Source organism: Pezoporus occidentalis, unplaced genomic scaffold (genome assembly GCF_034315485.1).
Source record: "Pezoporus occidentalis ecotype Australia unplaced genomic scaffold, CSIRO_AGI_Poc_V1 ctg183, whole genome shotgun sequence".
NCBI lineage: Eukaryota > Metazoa > Chordata > Aves > Psittaciformes > Psittacidae > Pezoporus > Pezoporus occidentalis.
Window position 1 is genome coordinate 1388223 of NW_026913673.1, and position 24865 is coordinate 1413087.

At 55.2% G+C, this 24865-nt stretch overlaps 1 protein-coding gene across 5 annotated transcripts in view; it reads left to right on the forward strand.

Annotated features, from left to right (window-relative positions):
- The window catches only part of HNF1B (HNF1 homeobox B), a 30556-nt gene extending 10167 nt beyond the window's left edge, over positions 1-20389 (forward strand). For 2 of the 5 annotated variants that reach the window (XM_062615726.1, XM_062615721.1), the window contains exons 2-8: positions 2749-2948; positions 4148-4412; positions 4912-5156; positions 12271-12434; positions 14957-15365; positions 16030-16148; positions 18799-20389. In XM_062615726.1, coding sequence (XP_062471710.1) covers positions 2774-2948; positions 4148-4412; positions 4912-5156; positions 12271-12434; positions 14957-15365; positions 16030-16148; positions 18799-18819 — 1398 coding nt within the window. In that variant the 5' untranslated portion in view covers positions 2749-2773 and the 3' untranslated portion in view covers positions 18820-20389. The remainder of the gene's footprint in view (positions 1-2748; positions 2949-4147; positions 4413-4911; positions 5157-12270; positions 12435-14956; positions 15366-16029; positions 16149-18798) is intronic. The other 3 variants (XM_062615724.1, XM_062615725.1, XM_062615723.1) reach the window with 3 other exon arrangements.
- Positions 20390-24865: the final 4476 nt, after the last annotated feature.

Here is a 24865-nt window from a genome sequence, read left to right on the forward strand (position 1 = left end):
TGAGATTCGGGAGGTAATTTCTGAGGGAGCCGGGTTTATGATCCATCTGTGTAAATTCTTGGCATATTTCTCCCAAGGATATGGAGCGTTTTTACCTGTTTGCAAGGCTGACAAAGGGGGTGAGCAGGTCCGGGAGTCCCTGGGGAGAGGGACAAGAGGCTTCCTATGGAGCTGGGATGGGAAATGCCCTTTTCTTCATCGGTGTTGGCGGCCGGGCTTCGCTGAGGTTAATTTTGTGCATGAAAAAAAACCCTTTTCCTTGGTTTTGGTGGTGAAGAACCTTGCGGCGAGGGCCATGAACTGGTTCTCCAGTGTTACAAAGCACTCCTGGCTTCTGGCTTGGGTGGGTTATTTTGCACGTAAAGAAGATCGGGCAATTAATGTGGTTTTGTTTCATTTTGGTGACAGAACAAAAAGCCAAAGGGCTTGCATTGAAGCGAAAGCTTTTTCCTCTCTTGTTTTTTAGGTTAAGCAGAAAAGAAAAGCGGGGGGGGGGGGGAGAGGTGAAATAAACACTGAAACATTTCATTTTGGGTCAAGTCCAAACATTTTGTTTAACATGAAACAAAATGTTTGGGTTTGGTTTCAGGTTGTTTAACCCTTTTGAATGCGGTCAAGTTGATCTGTAAAGAGAAATCCCTGCTCAGAAAGGCAGGGCCGAGGAATTGTTTTGAAAGTGGAAGTGTGAAACAGGCTGAAACCCTCCTGAAAATAACAAAATGGAGGGAAACGCGGGGATTTTTTCCCCTAATTCTCACCTATTTTTTTTCCAGCCAAAATGCTGCCAAATTCCATGGAAATTCAGAAATCACATTGTTCTGAAAGCAGCCCGAATTGTGAACTCTGGTGCTGGCTAACCCTTAACTCTGGGCAAGCGATGCCCTTGGTTTATTTGTGAACCAAACAGCTATTAGGAATGATAATGAGCTCCGTTCCATTAGCTTATTATTAATCAGTAATTAGGAGGATCACTTGGGTGACATGCAGGGCTCGTGGCAGAAGTCCCTGTGAGCCCCTTAGCTCAGGCAGGGTGGCTGTGGGCTCTGCCTGGCTCCGTTGGGAAGGAGCGCTGCAGGACAAGGACCTGTTCTTTGCTCCCTTCTTGTTGGCTCCCACCTTCTCCTGGGGCAGCACAAGGACCCGAGAGCCCCAAAACCTCGGTGGGCTCGGGGCAGGAACAGGCGTTGCTGTTTGCACCGTGCTCATCCCAGCCCAGGGTCCCGGCTACTGGGAGAACCAGAGTCAGTGTGTGCCCGGGTCCGCATCCAGCTCCGTGTGACCATCACCGTGTTCACAGTGGGGTCCTCCTGCACGGAGGATGCAGGACTGGGCACAGGGATGATGTCCCTAGGAAGGCCCCGTGCTGTCCTTCCCGAGAGGGACAAAGCCGCTGCCACCATCAGCGCGTTGGCCATGGCCGGGTGCTTTTGCTTTGGATCCAACCAGCTTTGTTTTCGCGCTGCGTTCAGGACAAACAGTAAGGAATCCATTTCTTGGGTTGTTTTTCTCCTCCTTGACAAGTCGAAGGATCCAAACCAAGGAACGAGCTGGGAAAGCAGCCGGGCGGTTGCTCCAAGCGCAGCATTATTTGAGTGCAGGACTGTGACCAGGCTCGGGCTCCGCACTGGGTTTGTCGGTGTTAAAGCACTTCCTTCTAGTGCAGAATAAACCTGGGGCTCTGGGGTACAGAGGAGGTGCTGGTCTGTTCCTCTGCCGTCGCCTTGTGTGTTCCTTAGGGCTAAGGAAGGCAGACGGCGTTTGATTTGTGGCTGTAGTTGTGTTTGTTCCTTAGTTCCCGGTTAGCGGCAGCTCCTCCAAGGACACCAAAGTAACGCGGGTTTAGGAAAGAGCCATTTTCCACCTGAAGCCTGCAGGAACAGAATTCGAGTGTTTAAAAATAGACCTAAGAATGACCTAACATTATTGATAGGTTTGGGTTTGGTTTTCCATTCCGGGGCTTGCTTGGGTTTGTGTGCCTGCTTTGACCTTCACTTCTCCGCCTCTTGCTTATGGCCTCTGTGCACTGTTGTGGGAGCATGGAATTAGGGTCTCTTTTCAATGACTACTGGGTTTTAGGGATTTATCCCGGTGGGAATGGAGGGGGGGATGAAGCAGCAAGCACAGTGAGTGGGGTTTGGTGGCTGTGCGGAGTCCTCGGTAGCCGGCAGCAAGCCCAAGGGCATGGGGCAGGGTGCGGGTACTGCAGCCGGGGCAGGAAAACCATCCCAGCAGCTCCACATGGGAGGTTTCTCTTTCTTCAGAGAGATTCCCAGTATGGGTATCCCAAATCCGTACAGGTATTTGTGCATGTGCATCTTCAAAGGGAGGAATTGTAGTGAATGCAGTAATGGCAGAGATTACCGGGTGGGCTGCGTTCCTCCTTGAAGGATCTGGGTGTTAACGTGACCTTGACGAGCCACAGGGATCCCCTTTATTCTCCCTCCTTGGGTGAGCACCCTGGTGGGCAGCCCCGGGGTGGCCTTGGCACCCTGTGATCCCCTGTCCCACCAGCTCCTGCCTTCTTGGCGCAGGATGGGGCTGTTTTGGGGGCTCCGGGATGGCTGTCGGGGAAAGGCAAATGCCCCAGGGTTCTTGTGCCCTTCTGAAACAGGTTTAGGAATAATAATAATAATATTAATAGTGATAATGATAATAATAATAATAATGGGTTTCCATTACGGGAAGAAGAGAAAACCGGGAGCTTTTCCCCCATCAGGACTGGTTAACCCTTGTTCTCCCTCCCCGCAGCGAGGACCCGTGGCGGGCGGCGAAGATGATCAAGGGGTACATGCAGCAGCACAACATCCCGCAGCGGGAGGTGGTGGACGTCACCGGCCTCAACCAGTCCCACCTCTCGCAGCACCTCAACAAGGGCACCCCCATGAAGACGCAGAAGAGAGCCGCTCTCTACACGTGGTACGTCCGCAAGCAGCGGGAGATCCTCCGGCGTAAGTACCCGTGCCAGCGCTCGCCATCGGGGATAACGGGGATAAGGGGGTCCCGCATCCCGGTCCTGCCGATGGGTGCATCCATGCCTGCTTCCGTGCCTGACCCAAGCTGCACAGCATCCTTCCCAATAGAGCTTTACAAGCAAAATGCATTTAAGGCATAGGAAGACTGCTCGAAAGCGCCTCCTGATCACAGGAGCACAGTTTGGGTTTCCATATATTTGTTAGAGCTGGGAAAGCAATGGATGGTTACACACAATTTGATGCCTTTCCCACCTCTGCCCCCTTTTCCCTTCCATTCCCTGAGGCCCTTCACTTTCTGCAGCTACTTGCAAAATAAGTAAAGAGAAAAGAGGAAAAGCCTGTGAAGGGCTCCTGTCTGTAGCATGGTCCTGGGGCTCTCTGTGCTATCTAAACTAAGACCAAGCGCCCAGGCTGTTGTGCACCTCTCTTGTATGGGCCAAAGCAGCCCCGTTTTTGGCTGAGCTGCACTTCAGGGCACTGCCACTCCTCCCTCCTCCAAAAGGATGTGATCTCCATCGGACGGGAAGCGCAGAGAAGGGTTTAGCACCGTTGCTTTGAAAACACACCTTGAAGCCTTAGAGCAAACAGAGCCTGCTCCAGCCTTGCCCTGCGCTTCCCCCCTTGTCACGGGGGGGAAAGCCATTAAAAAAGAGGGAGAATTCCCCTGCAAATCTGGGAATAATAAAACCCTCCCATTAATCTCCCTTTACTGCCACGGTGACAAGCGCCGGGTCCAGGGCGGGCGGCTGGGGAAGGTCACCTCTAGCGCTGCTGCCCCGGGCATGGGGCTGGTGTCCCACTGCACTGGAATGGGAGCGGGAGCTGGATGGGGGCTCGGTGCAAGCAGAGCAAGGCACCATCCCAGGGGGGCTTTGCAGCCACCCTGCCTGGCTCCTTGCTCACACAAATCCCCCCCAAACCCATTCACCCCCGGCGAGGACCTTGCCCATGAATATGCATGTGCCGCACGTGCCTCCCCATTGAACACCATCCCGCAGGGGTGGCAATAACCGCCCTGGCAGGGCACAGAGCAGGTCCTTTCCTTGGGGTGGGTGTCGGGGGCACCAAGATGTGCTGGGGTTGTGGGTTTTGGGGTGCTGCAGGAGGGGACACGGGGACACACGCACCACTGCGGCGGCTACAGGCCGGCTCACGTCTGCTCCTTTCTCTTTCAGAGTTCAACCAGGCAGTCCAGGGTTGTGGAAATAGGACAGACAAAAGCAGTCAGGATCAGCTGCTGTTTCTCTTTCCAGAGTTCAATCAGCAGAACCAGGGGGCTGCCCAGCTCGATGACGCCTGCTCCGAAACCCCCAGCAAGAAGATGCGCCGCAACCGGTTCAAGTGGGGGCCGGCCTCCCAGCAAATCTTGTACCAAGCCTACGACCGCCAAAAGAACCCCAGCAAGGAGGAGCGCGAGGCGCTGGTGGAGGAGTGCAACAGGTAAAGGCTGCCCCACGCTGCCCATCCCGCAGCCTTTCTCCCAAAAACTCCATGCGATTCCAGGCTTCCGGCCGCTGGCTCGTGGCACGGCTTTGCTGAGCTTCCTGGCTTCTTTCTGCCTCGTTTTCCCCATATGGGTGATGTTCGGGGCTTGGTGAGCTCCATGTTGGGGTAGGGATGTTGCAGGGATGCTGCAGAGATGCCCTGGAGATGCTGGCTGATGCCCTGGGGATGCTGCAGTGATGCCAGGAGGATGCTGGAGGGATGCCCGAGGGATGCTGCAGGGATGCCCGAGGGATGCTGCAGGGATGCCCAAGGGATGCTGAAACATCACAGCAATACCAGAAGGAGAGGGGGTGGCTTTTACAGCATGGATATAGTTGGAAAGAGGAGACAGGCTCCTAGGAAGGGCTTAACCCCCCCCAAGTCCGCTTGGCAGTGCTATGGGAGCCCCCCTCCAGCAGCACCCTTGTTCCAACGTGTCCCCTTGCACGCGCAGGGCCGAGTGTCTGCAGCGGGGGGTGTCCCCCTCCAAGGCGCACGGGCTCGGCTCCAACCTGGTGACAGAGGTGCGGGTCTACAACTGGTTTGCCAACCGGCGGAAGGAGGAGGCTTTCCGACAGAAGCTGGCCATGGATGCCTACAGCTCGGGCCAGCCCGCCCCGCACAGCATGAACCTGCTGCTGTCCCACGGCTCCCCGCACCACAACCAGCCCAGCGCCTCGCCGCCCAGCAAAATGACAGGTAAGCCCTCAGCAAGGATGCTCGGGTGGTGGTGGTGGAGCAAATGCGGCGCTGGGTCCTGTTTCTGCTGGAGATAGGGGTGCTGAGCCCTTAGGACGTGCATGGGTAGTCTTGAAGATGGGTACCCTGGTCCCTGGTGCAGCCTCAAGTGATGGTGGTGCGGTGAGGAGCAAGTGGTGTCACTGCAGTGTTATGGCCCCATGTTTTGGGGCTGGGTTTCCATCCTGTCTAGGATTAATTGGCATTTGCTTGGTTGGTTTAATTCACTGGCGTCCCTGTGTGGGCTCTTTGGGGCAGGGAGATGAGCTGCTCTGTGCCTGATGCATCACTGCTGGGGACTTGGGATGCAGCCCACTGGTGAGCACTGGTTTTGAAGGCAGGGGTGCACAGGCAATGCTGCAAAGCCCATAAGCTGAAGCAGTGTGTCCTGGGCTGGAGCTAGCCCAGGCTGGGTGCGTGGTGCTGCACCATCCCCATGCCAGAGCGGAGGGAGGTGGATGAAGGAAGCTGCTCAGGGGTGCCGGGCTCAACCTCCACCTCTCCCCATCACAGTCCAGCCCCGTTGTGCTCAGTGAGGAGGTGGCTGGGAGAGCAGCCCTGCCGAAAGCTCCGGGGGGATTTAAGCAGGAGATAACAGCACCGGGGAGGAGAGAGGCATTGTTGGGAGAACAATCCCCATTGTCCCCCTCCTGCCCTCCGCAGCCAATGCACCGGGTCCTGGTGTGCAGGAGCAGGCACTCAGTGATGGGGGGTCAGCAGAGGGGCTGCATCTCAATCACCTCTTGGCACAGCATGACCAGGGAGGTTAAACTGCTTGGAAATGACCCTGCCTGCCTCGTTAGGCACCCCCAGCTCGTTACAAAGGCAAATTAAATGAAACCCGTGCATGGAGAGTCCCTGCGGGAAGGGCAAGGTGCTCATGGAGAGGAGGCTGAGCTGGGGACGGTGCCAGGCCATGGACACCAGCCCCTGGGTGGTAGCAAGTGAGGACAACCCAAAGGTGGTACCCGGGGCAGAGGGGGGGGGATGCAGCAACATCCAACCGCTCTCCCGCAGAGAGACAGGCAGCATCCATCCCGCTCCCGGGTACCACTCTCCCTTAGGGCTGGGCCGCGGTGACCACGGTGTGACCCTGCCCCAGGAATGCCCCCGCACAATGGCGGGGACAGGGAGGACGTTTGCCCTCCTGTCACCGGCTGATTGCTTACAAGGTGCCCTACAAGCACATTGTCAGCAGAATCAGCTGTTTTCAGTGTCGGCCGGCGGGGCTCCACAATGCCCCACCAGCATGCAGCCCCGCATTGTCATGGCTCATCCCTGTGCATGCTTAATTGACAATTAAACCGGGCTTTGAACGAACCCCAGCGCCTTTGATGTGCCCCCGGCCTGCCAGCACGCATGCAGCACCCCCGAGAGCCTTTGTTTGCTTCTATTAGGGGATGGCAATTACTGTAACTGCGGGCATTTATCTTGGGGCTGGAGGGCCCTTAAGCCCCGACCTTTATTTTCCCGTCGGAGCAGTGCCAGCAGGAGCCGGTCCCGGCTATAGGGCCGATGACAGCCCATTCGGAGGGGCTTTTGAGCGGGGCAGGAGTGATGGTTGCGGTGATGGTTCATGAAGGGCCCCTCTGGAGGGGTCAGGAGGGCTTGGCTGCAGGAATTTCTCAGTGGATGGTGCTCATATCCATCAGCCTTGCCGAGGAGGAGGAGATGGGCACGGCGAGGTGGGGTTTTAGGACTGGTTTGGGATGGAGCTCAGCCGTGATTGATTCAGGCTCACCTCGACCAAGCTGGGTCCGGCCGGCTTGCAGCTCCCAAAACCGGCTCCAAACCCGTGTTTAAGATGCGACGCCTCGATGGGATGTGGGGCAGTGCTGCCTGGCTGACCCCATCCCGGGCTGGCCATGCTGGGATTTGAACTGCCCTTGCACCGCTGCGGCGGCGTCTGGGGCTCTCAATGCCTTAACAGCTTAATGACGGCGCAGGGATGCTGCCCGAGTCCTGCCCTGCACAGCCCTGTCCCCCCCCAGGACATCCCTCAGCAGGAAACGATGGGGCTGGTGGCATGGGGCAGCTGCACAATCGCTCCCGTGCCCGCAGACAAAGGGGGCTCGGCTGCTCCTCAGGACATCAATGGGGTCTTGCAAAAGGGAGGGTGTAATGACAACCGGGCAGGGATAAGGGCTGTAAAAGTCAAACATCCTCCTGGCCTCTTCTTGGGGACCCATCTGTCAAGCCTCAAGCTGTAGTTGTTAACTGTTTGGAGGTAAATACTTAAAGCCGGTCTATCTCGGAGGCTTCTCTCAGACTCTGGACTTTTCCCTTACTGTGGGCTATTATCAGCGATCTTGGTTCCCTGTTTGATTTGAAGGTCACTCGGGGCTTTATCTCGGTGCCATGCCGTAGACTCTGGCTTATGCCATCTTTATCTTCAAGAGCCCCGAGGACAATCGGTGCATTGATGAGATTAGGGGAGGCACCGCCCGCCCGCAGCCCCCCGCCTCCCCCTGCATACAAAGGGACGGCGGAGCCCGCAGAGCCCTGTCCCCATAGCCGGGGGTCACAGCATCGCCTCCAGCCCATCCCGGTGGTTGGGGTGTCCATGCATCCATGCATGCATGCATCCATGCATCCATCCGTCCGTTCCTGCTCTGCAAATATCAGAGTAGTAGAGCAGTATCAGAGTACGCACTTATATATGTATTTATATATATGAATGTACAGTACTTCTAGATTTTTAGCTACCCCTATAGATGGAGAACAAACATCTATATGAATGTACCTTGCTTACATATTTTTAGATATCTCTGTAGATGGAGATAAAACCCATATATATAAATGTACATTACTGATATATTTTTAGATACCTATAGAAGGAGATAAGAAAACATTTCTATATATGAATGTACATTACTTATGTATTTTTAGGTATCCCTATAGATGGAGATAAAAAACATATATTTATATAAATGTACATTATGTATATATTTTTAGATATCTCTGTAGATGGAGATAAAAAGCATATATATATTACTTATATACTTCTATAACTTATACACCTATATACTCACATTACTTGTATATTTTTAGATATCTCTATCCACGGAGATAACAAACATAAAGATAACTCAGCACCACCCCCGAGATCCTTCCTAAACCCACTTTAAGGGTTTTAACCTTCCCTTAAAGAAGAGCCCATCAATAAACCCTCGGTCCAAAGGTGCTTTGGTTTCTACCTGGATCCTACACGTTGTTGCCCCGGGCTAGGTGCTGGTTCTGATTGCAGACCCAGTGCCAGCGGTTGTAATGTTTTACTGTTGGGTGCACTGTGGGGCTCGGTGGGTACAGGGCGCTGTTAGGAGCTTTTCCCTCTTTTATGGGGGGTAATTAGGACTTTATGACAGCAGCGCAATGGGAGGGTCCAGTCCCCATAAACAGGTTTATAATGGATATAAACTATGCACCTCTGTAACGTAGCAAGATTAACACTTTAGGGACAATTTGAGTGGCAGCCCAAAAATCAGAGCTGGCTTTGGGAGGGTGAAAAGGTGCCATCACCAACCCGGCTGCTTCCACGGTGTCAATGGGTGCAGCATTGCTGAGTCCTGCTTCACCCCTAAAGTCACACTTTGCCTTTTCCACCCCAGTGCCGGGCTCCCGATCAAGCCGGCTGCATCCCTGTGGATCGGGCTGAATCCCTGCCCCTGAGTTATCCATGGCTGGGTGTGCAGCGTGGCAGGCTCTGTTTTGGGGTTGGGCATCGCTGGTGATTTACAGGATGTTTGCAAAGCTCCAGGGCAAAAGTGCAGCAGGAGCTGCGGGAGGAGGTTGGGATGTGCTGCGCCATGGTGGTGGCACGGGAGTGGTTTAGAAGTCCAGTGATTTTTCTTCTTTAAAGTGCAATTTAATGATATCAGTGGGACATAGAGGAGAACCAAGAGGCTTCATTGCTTCTGCCTCCCAAAGACACAAGGTTGGGGTGTGCCCAGAAAATGGCACAAGTGGAGATGAAAACAGCAAAGGTACCAGAATGCCAGGTTGAGGTTTCCATGCTACTGTCACAACCCCATCCCGAAAGCTGCATCAGGGGAATGGTTTTGCCATCCCTGGAAGCCGGGGGGGGATGCTGGGGCTGGCTGTAGAAAGCCATGGGGGCAGGACCCCCTGATTCCTGGTTGGCTGGAATGCAGGATTAAGGCTATGGGAGCCGGACTCCACGTCTGGAAACATGGGAAAGCAGTAAAACAGTTCACGGGCTGTGCAGCTCAGGGGCTGCACGAAGCCAGGTCCCATAAACAGACTTTTATGTTATGGCTGTAGCTCCAAAACAAGAAGCCTTTAACAAGGGCAGGCTCCTTGGCCAGGCCCATTCCCAGTGATCCCCATCCTGGCTCCTCTCTTGGGCTGCCGTAGAGGTCGAGGAGGAAGAAACCTCTTTGCATGGAAGCTGCTTCCAGCTGTGGAGGTGCAGGAAGGCGGCAGGAGAATGGTCATGGTGGGCTTTGACAGCGCCTGAGCCCCTGCTCCTAAACCCTGGACCCCAAAGCCCCCTGTTTGCTGCAGGAGGAAGCTTTCACGTCCTGGTGCACACCAGAACCATCCCTGTGCGTTCACTCCGGCTGTTGGGATCCCGGTGGTTGTGCTGCCAGGGGAGGTTGTTGGAACAGACAGAGCCCAAAAGCAGGAAAATGGGTCCAGCAACGGGGATGGGGAGGAAAGACAGCTTGAAGGTGGCTAATGCCCAGGTCACTGCCTTAGGCTAGGCTGGGCTGGAATGTGCAGTGTTCCCAGGGGATGGGGAGCTCGGATGGAAGCTCCCCACCGTCATCCGGGAGCTCAGTTGTAGCACTGACAATAGCAACAGCGACGTGCTGGTTTCCTAATATTAATTATTTAGTTTGCCCAAATCCAACCCAATCCTGAGGGCCTATGGACAGCAACACCCCTCCCATTCTAGGAATGGGAAAAACCCAAGCCAGGATAGTTGATGGCTTCCTAAAGCTCTGCAAGGTGGCGATGGCAGAAGGCTTTTATCGTGACAAGTGGTTCCTGGGCTTTGGGGATGCAGAAGCTTGGTGAGAGCAGGGTCCTCAGTGGGGCTGGACGGTGGCACCGTTGCCCCCAGCCCCATAGCCTGGCCTCACACTCCTCAGCAGAGTTAATCTTCATCAGGGCTTGGAGTCTTCAGTGGGTTTATCAGGAGCCCCAAAACCTCGGTCACCAGACTATCAGAAAATCTCAGCATTGCTTATTGTTCCTCAGACAATAAAAGTCTTGTCCTTGAGAGCTTTTAGCCTCTCATATGTTTTAAAGACAACTTCCTGGCTTCAGGTGTCCCGGCAGAGCATCCTCAGCTGGACATGGCACGATTTTGGGTTGAAATAGGACTCTTTTTGGTTTTGCTGAACTCGAACTCGAGTGAGGATGGAGCAGAAACCCTGGGTTTCTTCCCCATGGGAGCTGCCTGTGCTCCTGGTCTATCTTTAAGATCGTGCTCAGAAGAAAGGGCTCTGTTTTATCTCCCCTGCCATTGTTTGAGCAGCGCCGCAGGATCTCGGGGCGGCAGCGGCTGGAGCACACTGCACGAGGCCGGGAAGAATGCGTGTGACAGTGCCCTGGTTGAGTAATGTTTACCCTGTTCATGGCAGGGACGTCCACTCGGGCCCGCAAACACCCACCTGCCAGAGGACATTCTTGTATTATCAGGGATAAAAGGGGTTTGCTGGGAAATGATCAGGAGCCAGACATCGCGGGAGATCCCTATCTGCGGGACGTGTTTAACCAGCTGATGGGGGACCTGCGGGGGTCATTAAAGAGGCTCTTTGCTGTGATTCGTGGTGGAGGGCTCAGGGAGCTGCCTGCGCTGTGGTAGATGTTTATGGAGCTCGTGGAAAGCTCCTGGACCCCACTCATTGTTCCCTTTCCCTTGATTCAGAGGTATTTAGTGTGGCGCTTAGAGCATCCTTCGCTGAGCCGGCCTGTATCATGTCCTCCCTTCAGGCCTCTGGGAGGAGGAGATCCCAGTATCCCAGTAGGACAATCCTTTACCTGGGGATGTCTATGCTGGAACAGAAGAGAAGCCACCATAAACCTCCACAGGCTGAACAACTCCATCCGATGGTGATTTTGGGGAGCCCCTGTGGACGATGCTCTTGCTGGTGCCGGTTGGGAAGGTGGACTTTGCCTCCATGGTTTTCCTTCCCAGGAGAGCTCTGGGCTGTCCATCCCTCATCCATCCCCTGCTCCCATCCCAGGGCAGTTCAGTGAACCCATAACAAATGGCTTTTCGCCGTAGCCGTCAAGGCAGCCTCGTAAAAGGCGCTTTTGTTTCCCGTGGGTTTTCCTGGGTTAATTATTTGTGATCTGTGGATGCCTTTCCATGACACATGGCTGATGATCCGCTTATCAGCATGGGGGGGCTTAGCCAAATTAAATAGATGTATATGGAAGAGCTGTCCTCGAGCCAGATTTCCCTCCTGGTGGCGGTGGGCTGAGGTCTGGTTTGGAGGGTTGTGAGTGTCTGGTCCCTCTGTGCTCCTGCAGCAGTCTGTTAATCATACACTTGTCAAGAGGGAAATCGGATGTGGAAGGGCCTGGGGGAGAAGTGAGAGTGGTGCTGCTCAGAGCTGGGGTGGCCATGGGCTGTGTGGAGCTGGGAGGGAAGAGCTGGAGGATGCAGAGCTGGTCCCTGCAGCTCAGGACCCCCAGGCTGGTGTCTGGGAGCTGTGGAATGGGCGTGATGGATGCAAACGAGAGCACGAGGGATGCAGACCAGTGTCCAGGCTGCTGGCCTATGTTGTGCTCCCTTTCTGAGGCATTGGTACCCATGGGCAGCCTGGGTTGGGTGCTCAGCATCTCTCTCCATAAACTTCTCACTATCATTTCAGAAGATGAGGTGGGGAGAAGCCGGGAAGCAGCACCCGAAGGAGGAGCAGGCACGTTGCTCCACGCTATCCCTTCCGTTTCCCATTCCAAGGTGCCATTTAGGAGCTTGCACATCCCCGTGCCAAAGGAGCCAAGGGAGCGGTGGAGCCATTCCCCTTTAGAGGCACAAGGCACTGCCCCCCCCGTGCTGCCCGTGGGGTGACCCCGATCCTGCCGCGGTGTTTTGCAGGGGTCCGGTACGGCCAGGCGGCGAGCGGCGAGGCGGCACCCTCCGGCACCATCAGCCACCACGGCAGCGGCGCCATGGTCCCCACGAGCCAGGCCGTGCTGCCGCAGGTCTCCCCGGCCGGCCTGGACCCGGGCCACGGTTTGCTCTCTCCCGACGGTAAAATGGTGAGTACACCTGGGCTGGCGTGGCGGCGGCGCCGATAAGATAAGAGGGCCCAGCGGGCAGAGCAAACACGCTTCACTCCCCCCCAACCCTGGCTTTCACACGCGGCCCATAGCGAACAATGGCGCATTGTGGGGTGCGTGTGTTTTCCATGCTTCCCATAGAGAAGGAGCCCCGCTCCCGGGTTCATTGATCGCATGCCTGGCGGATGGGAGCAGCGCTGTTTGTTTTCGGCTGGCAGTGACACGGGTGTCGATGAAACGCTCGTGCAGGTGTTGGTCCCCGAGCCCTCCCAGGTCCTGCTGGGGAAGTGCATTCCTGGCAAGCAGGGATCTTCTTATCCCGAGGAATCACTAACCCAGCTCCTGCTTCTCCCCATCCCCATGTGCTCAAGGCTCTAGCAAGGGCTTTGCTGTGCAGATGCCGTTGCAGAGAAGTGGTTGTAAATGCAGGGTTGGGCTGGGCTTCAGCGCCCAAGCGCTCGGGCTGCTCCTTTCCGTGGGTGCGTGGCTGGTGCAAAGCCCTTTGGAGGAGGGCGCGATGGAGTGGGGCAAGGAGGAGGTGCAGGGGGCCAGGGTGGGATGAGATGGGATGGGAGATGCAGGCGCAGGCTGGTGGAGGTTCACGGTGAGCCGCTGCTCTTCCGGGAGGAGGATTGTTCCCTGCTGAAAGCGAAAGTCAAACATGGCTCTGTGTGGCGGGGCCAAGCCCGCTCCGCCGGGGTTTTCACTTCCATTTTCAAAGGCTTGGCTTTCACATCCGCCTCCTTACAAAGCTGGGTGGCTGGGGGGGGGCCTCATTGTCCCTCCCTCAGCTATGGCCCCATTCAGTGTTGCCTTTCCTTCCATGCTCTTTGGCTAGCGAGGGTCTCTGTGCACCCGCTCTCGTGCTGACCCTGCAAGGCCAAGCATCCCCACCGAGTGGGGGGGATCTTCCCAAGCACAGTCCCAGCCCTGCCAGCACTCTCCCTTCACCCCAAGCGCACCCATATCTCCTCCAGGGTGTGTTGAGCCCTATAACCCTGAGCCTTGAAGCCATAAAATGAGTCAGGAGTGAAGGCGGCAGCGGCAGGCACCGGGTGCCAGGGCTGCGGCGTGGGACGTGGCAGCATGGGAATAGAGTGGGTTAAACCGGGAAGAGCAGCTTGAGCACTGCAGTGGGCACTGGAGAGCCTGAAGAGCCCTCCATGAAGTATTCCCACTTCATGGACACTGCACAGCGCCATCCGGGACCGCTCGGGTCCTCGGCAGCGTGCGGCCCTGCCAGCTTATCTCTGATCTTGAAGCAGGGCTAGCTGGTGCTTGCAAGTGATTTAATAGAACATGCTGTAGGCTGTGGTTTCCAGTGGGTAAATGTGTGCCTCTGGTACCCCACATGAAACCCGGGGCTGGCAAGGAAGTTGCTGCCTCTGAAGGCAATCAGGGAGGAGAGTCACTGAGGCTGCACAAGACTTTGGTGGTGCAGGCTCCAGCGTTGCCCTTAGTCCTGGCAGTGCAAAGGGGCTCCCTCAATGCTTCAGTGCCTGGAGGGTCTTTCCCACTCGTGCCATCTCCAGAGGCGATTGTGGGTGCAGTGCTTTGGATCTAAACACCCGTGCAAGGAGGCTGGGCTGCGGGCGAGCAGCGTGCGCTCCCCGTGAGCTGTTTGACTTATGCAGCCAAGTGTGTTGTAACCCGGCCTTGAGGAGGCTCTGGAAGTGGAAAATACCGGATCAGGAAATACGAGTCACTCCCAGGCCTTGGAATTTATTGATGGAGTTGTTTCAATGGCAGCTCACATGTGCACAACAGACACCGTGTCCAGAGGTGTCGCACCGAGAGCCGCGGGGATGGCAGCGCTGCTCAGTGCAAGGGGGCTGAGGAGGGGGATTAGGGGAATGGGCAGCAATTAAAGAAATAAGGCTCTTAACCTCCTGTCTGCCCTGGGGACCAGCTCCGTTCTGCTCAGCACGCTCCAAGGGCCCTTGTGTGTTTGGTCCTTAAGCCCTGACACGAAATGCTGTGAGCTGGCTCTGGCTGAGCTCACCTGCCTCATCTCACCAGTATCCTGCCCATCTGCAAAAGGGGGCGCTATGATCATCACCATGGGGCCCTTTTTACCTGATTTCTGCCTTTTTTCTTTACCTTTCTGAGTTCATATTTCCCACTTTCCCCCCCTAACCGGGGTAGTTAATGAGTGTTGAGAGTCCTCAGCTGTCCCCGAGGGCAGGAGCTCGGGCCTGGGGGACAAAATGGCAAAGGGTTAGGATGTGCCATGTCTTGGCACCATGCTCTGCTGGAGCTGGAAGCTGGTGCCAGCAAAATCCTTCGCCGCTGCTGCTTTGCTATTTATTAACATCACGATTGTGCAGCCAGGCTGGGTTCTGTGCCCTGGGGTGGTGGGAGCTGTGTGCTGCAGCAAGATGGCACCGCTCGCCTCTTGGATGGGGGTTTAGGTTCCCCCCCATCTCCCCAGTGAAGCGGGATGAGGACGGAAGCAGCCCCCAGCTGTGTCTCTGATGTGTGTCCTGCTGGCTCCTTGGCAGATCTCGGTTTCGGGGGGCGGGCTGCCCCCGGTGAGCACCCTGACCAACATCCACAGCTTGTCGCACCACAACCCGCAGCAGTCCCAGAACCTCATCATGGCACCGCTCTCGGGAGTCATGGCCATCGCACAGAGTAAGTGCTCCTCTCCACGGAGCCCAGTGGGAAGGGGGACCCCCTGCCCGCTCGCTGTCACAGCCCTCTTCTGCTCCTTCCCAGGTCTCAACACCTCGCAGGCGCAGAGCGTTCCCGTCATCAACAGCGTGGCCGGCAGCCTGGCAGCTCTGCAGCCCGTCCAGTTCTCGCAGCAGCTCCACAGCCCGCACCAGCAGCCGCTGATGCAGCAGTCGCCCAGCCACATGTCCCAGCAGCCCTTCATGGCCACCGTGACCCAGCTGCAGAACTCGCACAGTAAGGAAGGGGCCGGGTGGTCCCTGCCAAGGGGAGGGCACTGAGGGCGAGCTCAGGTGGAGAATGGGCTGTGTTCTCTTCCTGCTCACACCCTTGGCTGCCGCCTCTCTCCTGGGTACCAGTGTGAGTGGGATGTAAGGTGCTGCTGTATGGCCGCATCCCGCCTCATCCTCTCCTTCCCCTGTGCCATCAGCTGTACCACATCTCCCATATCACTCTGCCACTGCCCCGTGGGTGGAACGCAGCCTCCCCTTCAGCATCTTGTACAAACTTCCATGTGTTTTCCCTTCCGTGTTCTTAAATCACCTGCTTTGACAAAGAGGTGGCGTTGGGCTCCCTGCGGAGCAAATCCTTCTCTGCTGTGCCCTGAAGGGATCTGGCTTTGCCCCTCAGGCTCATCCATCACCCCCATGGGGCTCTGCTGCAGTGGGGTTGTGGATCTCCAGTGTCTGGTCCAGCCACAGCCCTGCAGTCCCTGCTCAGGGGGAGCTGCTCCCTGAGGGAGAGGTGGCTTAGAGGCTGCTTTCCTTCCATGCCTTGTTGTATCTCGTCCATGTCTCCACGATGCTCATCACTGTGCAGCATCCCTGTGACCTGCTGTAATGCAGCACTCGGCTGCTCTGCCCTCTTCCCTGACGGCTGCTTGTCTCCCTCCTCTCCGCAGTGTATACACACAAACAGGAGCCTCCCCAGTATTCCCACACTTCCCGCTTCCCCTCAGCGATGGTGGTGACGGATACCAGCAGCATCAGCACGCTCACCAATATGTCTTCCAGTAAGCAGGTAATGGCCCTGCAGATGGAGATATGAGGGTGCACAGGGTGGGTGTGCAGAGGTGGAGCAGGGATGTTTCTCCCCTGGAACTGGGGCTGGAGGAGGGTGTAGCTGAGGTTGAGACCTCCAGCACTGAGAACCCCATCCCAGCCCCTTCACAAACCCCTACTTGCGGATGGGGTGATGGGCATTTGGGTGGTGGACCAGCTGTGCTGGATGGTGAGGACTTGTCTGCTGGTACCAGCCGGGCCATGCTCATCCCTGGGGCAGCTTCATCAGAGTAGGAGCATCCTACTGGGGTACAAACTGGGCTGAGAAGATAAGGACCAAGCAGATTTTGCTGCCTTGGTGGCCAGGGTGAATCAGCCCTGCTTGAGTCGAGTGGAAGAGCCAGGTTTCGATGCGCCCCGACTTCCCATAAACCTTTATCATCATCCCAGTGGCAGCGCAGGTGTGAGGCTGGACTTATCCTGGCTCGCATCAGGTGTGTGAGGCCTTACTCAGACAATGGTCCCTTTCTGAAAGCCACCTCTGGGGACTGTGGGAAATATGTGGCCCTTATTGATCGCTAGATAAATAAGAGAGAGCCTTGAACTTGCATCCAGATAAACTTCCTTACGGAGGTTTGACAAGGGCAGAGGGTAAAAATGCCTGCAATGACCACAGAGTAAATACAGCATGGGATTGCTGCGAGACAGCGCCGGGGATGGATGGTGCAGGGGTGAAGGATGGGGCTGGGGTGGCAGGCTGGGAGCGGGGGTGCTCGGGAAGGTGATGAACACCATTGCCTCCGGCTGGGGTCGGGCTCTGGTGCTTTGTAGTGGGGTGACCATGGGTGTGCAGGAGGCGGTCAGGCCTCGGGAGCACCATTTCCTCCGTGCTGCTTTATCAGCCCATCTGGTGTTCACCCAGCCCGAACTGCCCCTGATTAACTGAGCTCCCCCACCACGGGGGCTGCCTTTGATGCCGGGCTGGCCACACGGAGCCCTGGGCACACAGGAAATGTGCCTGGCAGGGAGATAGCGCCCGGCCATCCCCGCTGCTGCACTGATCCCCCCCGTCACTTTGGTTAAAGCAGGACGAGGTCCCACAGCTCAGGAGGGGGGAGATGGGGTCGGGTCCCCAAGAATTTGCTGTAGAATGGTCCCCATGGGTCCATTCTACAGCAAATGGGTGCACCCACCCCGTTAGCCCCCTTGTACACGGCGCACAAGCACTGCAAGCACCGGGGGCAGGATCAGGCTCTTGTTCCCCCGCAGCCCCTGGGGTCTCTTCCTACCAACCATTCAAGCTAAAGCTGGAGAAATTCCTCTTTGAATATTGGTTCTTTTTCTCAGGGGTTTCATTAGCAAGAGGTGAATGAAGTGTTAAGGGGGAGCCCGAGGACCCATAAGTGCTGCTCACCCCCCCACCCAAATGGCTCAAATGCCTAAATACCTTGGGCGATTTGGGTTTCTGTCCCTGGATGGGGCTAACAGGGGCCATCCCTTGGCTCCTCCATGCTTTGCCTTAGCAAAAGGCAGGCATGAGGATACCTGGCAGCAATGGGATGCTTCTGAGGTGGGCAGAAAGGATGGGAAGGTCACTTGGATCCCCAGTTTTCCAGTGCAGTTTGCCGGGGAGCACGTAGATAAACCCAGAGGGTGCACAGCCCACATAAAACCCCAATCTGGGGGCTTGTGCTGCTGCTCCTTGAGCAACCCCCTATTTGCAAGAGGAGAGGCTTTCCCCACACAAAGCAAAGCCTCCAGCATTCCCTGGTGGCAATCCTGCACCCCATAAGCTCCATGTTGGATGGAGCGGGGATGCTCCCGGTCCTGCCGGTGGGGATGGAGGTTGGAGTTGCCCCTCCAGCTCTCCCCTCTCAGCCCAGTGCTGCAGTTCACTTATCAGATGTTGTTATTTAGACCTGGAAGGGGCAAATACCTCCTGGTTCCTTTGACAACGCTTGAGGCCAAGCCACCATTTTTATGGTGTTAGCAAATACCCGATAGCCACGGCCCGGCCCTAATGACATGTCATGGGAGGCTCCTGGCGTCTCCTTATCTCCACCTTACCATGTTTGCTGTGAGATCCAGCCCACAAGGTCACTCCCAGCCCCACACCGGGCACTGGGGGGGACCCTGGGTAGGGAGCCCAGCCTGCAGGATGGAGAAGGGGCTGCTGCCATGGGATGGATGCGGTGGTGGATCAGATCCTTCCCCATCTAGTGTAATGGCTTTAACCTGCCAGAAAGGTTAAAGGAGATGGAGATGGGATCTTAAGAAGCTCTTCCCTGTGAGGGTGCTGAGGCGCTGGCACAGGGTGCCCAGAGAAGCTGTGGCTGCCCCATCCCTGGCAGTGCTCAAGGCCAGGTTGGACACAGGGGCTTGGAGCAAGCTGCTCCAGTGGAAGGTGTCCCTGCCCGTGGCAGGGGTTGGAGCTGGAGGAGCTTTAAGGTCCCTTCCAACCCAAACCAGTCTGGGATTCTATGATTCTATTACTGTTTGGGGAGAGGGGGGCAATACCTGGCTTAGAAAGCATGCTCCCACTCGGGGCCAAGCAGAGCTCCCGTGGCACCACTGAGGTCTGGGGATGATGCAGGAGGCGATGCCCCCAAACTCTTTGCCATGGCTTCCCCTCCCGCCTGCCTCTCACTGCGCTGCTCTCTCCTCCGCAGTGTCCCCTGCAAGCCTGGTGATGCTCCACACCTCGCTGCTTCCGCACATAGCAACGGGATCTTATTTTCCACAACATCCCGGAGGTGACCCGTGTGCCGAGCCCGGGGAGTCGCCAGAGCAAAGCCCAGCGCCGCAGCGAGGAGCCCAGCAACCCGGAAAGGAGCTGGAGGCTCGAGATTCCCCATCGGAACGGGCCCGGATTCACGGGGGCCCACCCGGGACCTCTCCTTCTCTCCGTGCAGTATTTCCAAGCTGTGTCTTGGGGATTTTTTCCTGAAGTATTTGCCTTCCACGAGGCCGCTGGCTCTCCCGAGGAACTGCAACGAGCTGTGCTGGGAACTGGCAGAACGGGAACATGGATAATATTTAAGTTATACTCCTCCACCCGACGGACTGAGAGGGACTTGGGTCTGTTACGTGGCGTTTGGAAGGAGGAATCGCATGTGCTGTTGAACTGAGCCAATTGAACTGTAAATATAGGTACAGTCTGCTCCGTCCTCACCCTTCCCCACTCCTATACATAGAGATTTATATAAAAAGAAGTAAATTTTGTCCAATGGATGTAAACTACTGTAATTAAGTGCAATTCTGCCATCTGTATATATTGTTCCCAAATCTCTTTCTTCTTTTTTTTGTTGTTTTTTTTTTTGTAAAGGTCAGAGCTGAGGGTGGTTTTGGTGTTGTATTTCTCTTCTTCCGTTAAATGAGTTAATTCAAAGGCCACACTGGTCTCGGTGGGAGGACAGGCAGAAGTGTGTCCTCTGCATGGTGACATCCCAGGTGAAGGAAAGATACAGGGCGAGACGAGCGGAGCCCCAGGCAGGACCTGGACCATCTGCAGGGGGAAAACTGCCACTGTGGAGATCTCAAGGGACTCTCCTGCCTTTGGGGGCTCTGAGGTCAATGATGGGGTGCAGAAGTGCTCAACAGCCTGGTCAGCACATCAGGCTGTTTGGGAAGTGTTCAGCATCGGCAGCTTTCAGGTGAGCCTGTAGCATTTGCTGCTACAGAGGTGAATGGGGCTGCAAGGAATTCTGGTGGGGTCTTCCTCAAGTGCAGTCCAGAGACTCCTTTCCTCCCCTTCTTGGGGCGCAGAAGGTGCCCAGTTCCTGCCCAGTAATGGCCAGTACAGGTGGCTTGTTTTCCACCATTAGCAGCTTGATGATGAGCCTTGTTGGTCCACTCTTATCAATAAACACAGTGCTGCAGTAGCTGTAAAAGGCACCATCTCCCCTCCTGTGAGACACAAGCTCCTCCATCCCTGCTCCCCCTTGTAAACAGATTGAATGCTCCCCAGTTTTACAAACCTTTTGTTAACTCTTGAGCATGTGCCAACTACTGAGAGTGGTTTCAAGAGGTGCCCATGGATGGATGACCACTGCTAAAAGGAAATACACTGGATGCTTTCTTTGGGGCAAGAAAAGCTCTTTTGCTCTGTGTTTGTACAACGTCGAGTGCAGTGGGACTCTAACTCTTGCTGGGACTGATAGGAGTTGCCCTGCTGTAAATAAGTCATCATGAATTGGAGACCAATACTCGGAATGACATTTAATTTAATGTATACCATAATTAAACACCATTTCTTCTGAATCACTGCTGCTGTGTGGTGTGTAAATTCCACAGCCATCATCTGCTGTGGTTTGGCAGGAGGTGGGATGCTGGCTGATGGCAGGGATGTGTCCCTTCTGCTGTCCCTTGCAATGCTGATCTGGGTTTCTACCTGCCTGAACATGGTGAGTATCATGGTTTGTGTGTTTCATATGAAGCCCCAGGTACCAGCCAAAACTAGCAGGAGGCTCTAAGAGATGGGGACACCCTTACCCTCCTAATGATGCTCTAATGAGTTTGCCTTTAGCCCAGCACAGTTTATTCCTCATCCTCTGCTAACTTTAGCAGCTGAGTGTTAAGCAAACCAATTAGGAGCTGAAGGCCAGACAAAGCCAGACCCTATCGCTGTTGATGCTGAGGCCTGGGTCAGTAAAGCAGGAGGGGAGGTGGGAGGGTGTGCTGTGGTTGCTGTAAAGCTTCAGAAGATCTTTGATTGCAAGGAGCTAACATCGCTGAGTGACTCAGAGCACATCAGTAGCTCTTTATGTGCTGTCACCCACCCCTGGGTAGCAGGAGAGGGGAAGGTAGAACGCATGATGGGTTGCTAAAGGATGCTGCGGATGCTACACATACCAATGCCTTCATTCAGAGTAAGCTCTCCCTGATCTAGATTTAACCTCTGGCTGAGGAAACCTTTCTGCCCAGGGAAATTCCATGCAGACTGCTCCCTGAGCAGCCTCTGCAGCAGCTGGCATAGTGATGGGAATGGGGCTGTCCCTGTCCAGACCTTACCTTGCCTGCAGAAGCACTGGGTGCGGTGTTTGCTCCTGTAGACACCCTCACTGCCTCATCAAGCTGTTGCAAAGTACAATATAATGTCAAATGAGGCTCCTGGAAGACCTTTCTTTTCCTCCTGTCGCTGCTGGGCACGTTGTGTTTGGCCATGATGCAGTTATGGAGCAAAGAAGCTATCAGAACAACAGCAAAGTTCATTTATGACCTATAGGATTTTACAGGGCTGAGTGATTACTTTACAGTTCAGAGCTGTTCACAAGGGAATTCCTCGCACATGAGGATCCACAGGCTGCCAGGAGGCTTTACTGGTCACTCTTCAGTCCAAACCAGGTTAGTGCCACCCTCACTGCCTGCCCCAGAGCCACCATAGGGCTTTATGAGACTGTGAGCATGAGCCCTCAGCACGGGGCTGTTCCTTGGTGCTTATCACCTCTGTAATTGTGGGAAGGAACGGAGCCAGGGAAGCCCTATCCAGGGCCAAACCCTGTGTGCCACTGATCCTGGAGGGCTGGGACACCTTGGTGCTGGGCTCCCCATCCTTAGGTGTGTGATGGCAGCCTGGTGGTGGTGCAGGCCTTGCTGCTAGAGCAGTGCCGGGGTTCAGCCACCGTCCCCGGCGCTGGCCAGGCTCTAACCTGCCGCAGCCATTCCAGCTCACATCAGCCAGCATCATGGGGACTGCTAAAGAAGTCCCAGGTCATTCCCATGGAGGAGCAGACGTCCTGCTGGCCATGAAGGCAACAGGGATATCTCCAGGGATACCAAAATACAGACGAGCTATTCCAGCAACTTTAGAAATGCCATTTGGCGCGCAGGTAAACGTAGCACGCAGTTGCACAACAGCACGGGCTCCAAACGCTGCTGCTTTCCAGACTTGTTCTGCCAGTCCAGCCAGATGGACAGATCTGCTGGAAATTTCAGCAGGAAAAGCAGCAGAGCAGCAATGTGGGGCTGTGCTCCCCTGCCCAGTGCAGCCTGCACCCCGCTCCCCATCACCCAGTGATCCCAGCGCTCTGTGATGGGTCAAAAGGGAAAGCATTGTCAGTCCCCTGCAGACAGCAAACACGCTCCTCCCTTTGAAGCCTTTGAGAGGATTTGGTTGGGCTGGTGGTGAAGTTTGAGGAGTACACAGAGAGGAATGCAGCAAGTGCTTGTGTTGGGAGGCTGGGCTGTTGGCAGGCGTTGCCAGCTCCCCGCTGCGGTCTGGCCATGGGAGCAGGGATACGGAGCTGGAGGAGTCCCTGTGCCAGGCAGGAGGCAGCTTTGGGCAGCATGCATTGATCCCACGGTGTGTTTGCAGGTCTTCAAAGGCCTGTGAAATGTGGGAAGGATTGATGGGGGTAAGAGATGTTAAGTCATAAAGAGCAGCAGCAGCAGAGAATAGCACTGTGGCAGTGTCCTTTCCTCATCTGACTGGGTGCTGCTAAACACCTTAAAATGCTCTCAGCAGGTAGAGAAAACCCCACTCTTCCTGCTTCAGTCCATCTCCAATCGCTCCTGCAGCTCTGGGTGCTGACCTCCACAATCCCTGCACTAACCTCTCCACAGCAACCAAGAGACCTGGGGGTTCACCAGCCTGCAAAGGTCTTAGGGGGCCTTGCTATCCCATCACCCAGGACTGCCTCCCTGGCTGTAAGCAGCCCAGCACACCCACTGCAGCAGTTATCCCACCCCAGTGTGTGTGTAATATGGAGCCACACAAAACCTGGACCTCAGACATCCCACGTTATCTTGTGATTCAAGGAACTTTGATTTTACTTTAATATTCAGCAGAATTAATTCTCCTCTCTGTAATGAATACACTGCTCAAATGGGTTCTTAATTGCAGATAAATCACAAATCTACACACTCAACTGTTATGCTTTTCAAGTAATAAACCAGATCATTTGTCTTCCTCAGCTGAACAGAGACCAACCAGCGCAGCGTTTCCCCCTTTATGAAGAATTCATTTGCCTTAGAAAGAAAGCCTTTAAAAAAACAGTGCCAGGCTTTCTTGCAGAGGGGATCAAAGCTCCCCCACTGCTGGAAACCAGTTTTGCTAAATAAGATGTGGGTAAAGGGAAAGAAAGTAAAAGTTTTTGGGGAGCTGTTGGGATTACAGCACCCTTGGGAAGGACGGGGACGTGGGGTCAAGAAGTTGTGACCAGGTTAGCAACACAGGGAACAGAAGGGAAGGACAAAGGAACAGAAAGTGGAAATGGACAGATGAATGAGGAAGCATGTTTCTTTGCCGAAAGAGAATGGATGCTACATCAATTCATACTGAGAGCTAAAGGATGAGGGTCTGTTAATGGATTGGGGGACACAGCAGGGATCAGAGGTCATGAGTGCACTCAGCTGGGCTAATTGACTGTTATGTGCATATTAGTGATGGTGATGCAGTAGGATAGTGGGGAACAGATATGCAAAGGTTCCCCTGACAAGCACTGTCCTGTAATTACACCTGTAAAATGAAGGCACAAAAGACGCTGGCCTTACCTGGCTCTCTTCAGGAGGGGACCCCATGGCTACAGGTAAGCATCTCTGACCTGATGGGGCTTGTGGTGGAATAAACTTGCTCACCACATTTGCTTTGTAATCTAAAGGGGGTTTATTTCAGTGCTGTGTTGGGTATGGAGCAACGATCTCACCTCCTACACTGTCCCAGCAGTCCCCTGAGCACCCCTGTGTGGGATGGGGGCTGTTTTGGGGTCAGGGGTGTACCCTCCTATTAACAACATGCTCGTACCTGCTGCGGTCCGGTCCCTGGGGCTGTCTGCAGGGATAACAAATGAAAGGGGGAAAGCATACCTCCTGGGCTCTCCCCCACACAGCAGCCCAGTCCACAGGCACCCTGCCAGCAGCTCCAGGCAGGGCAGGCTGGTGGCTGCCCTCCTCTGCTAGGACTTTATGCCAAACCTGGTGTGTTGGAAGCTCCGTGTTGCCCAGCACGTACAAGTGAGTGCAGGGGGTTCATGTAAAGACCATGAGCTGATCTAATACAGTGTTCACACTGTGCAGTATGGCTGTGTCTTGGGGGGGGGGGGGGTGTTGGTGCCCCCTTAGCTGGCACAGGTGGCTGTGCCTTGTTTGCTGTGGTGCAGATGGAGTGAGAACTCCCTGGCAGAAGGCACTGTGCTTTCCCTTTACTGGTTGGGATCAATGATAGGGAACGAAGCCAGACATCCTTTGCCTTGGGGTGCTCTGCAGTGTGTACCGGAGAGGAATGCTTCTGTGGGAGGCTTTAGGCCACCATGCTCACAAAGCAACAGAGAAAGAGTGAATTCAGCTCCCGTTGATCCAGGTACAGGATCAGGTTGGGAGAGCAGGTGAAGTTTTGAGCTGACTTCCATGGAATTGAGATCCAGCCTCCACGTGCTCTAATCAAAAACAGGACTGCCCAGGTTACACCAGGCTATTGGGGCATTAATCACTGTATCCATGGCTGGGCTGAGCTGAACAGCCTGTGCTCCTGCACTGCGTGCACCCTGCAAAGGCCTTGGTGGTCATCTGGTGTCAGCGCTGAGTTGGCAATTAGCACTGGGTAATTGATAGAGCAGCACTGGGGCAGCAAAGTTAACCCAGCAGCATGACAAGAGCAGTTGCGCTGGAATATGGGATGATACCACCAGGGACTGCTCCTGACGGAGGTCCCTCACTCCTGGCACACGGCTTTCTGCCCCCTTGGAAGCAGAAAGTGCCTTTCTCCTTACACAAAGGGATTTCCCAGTCGACTGATGAAGA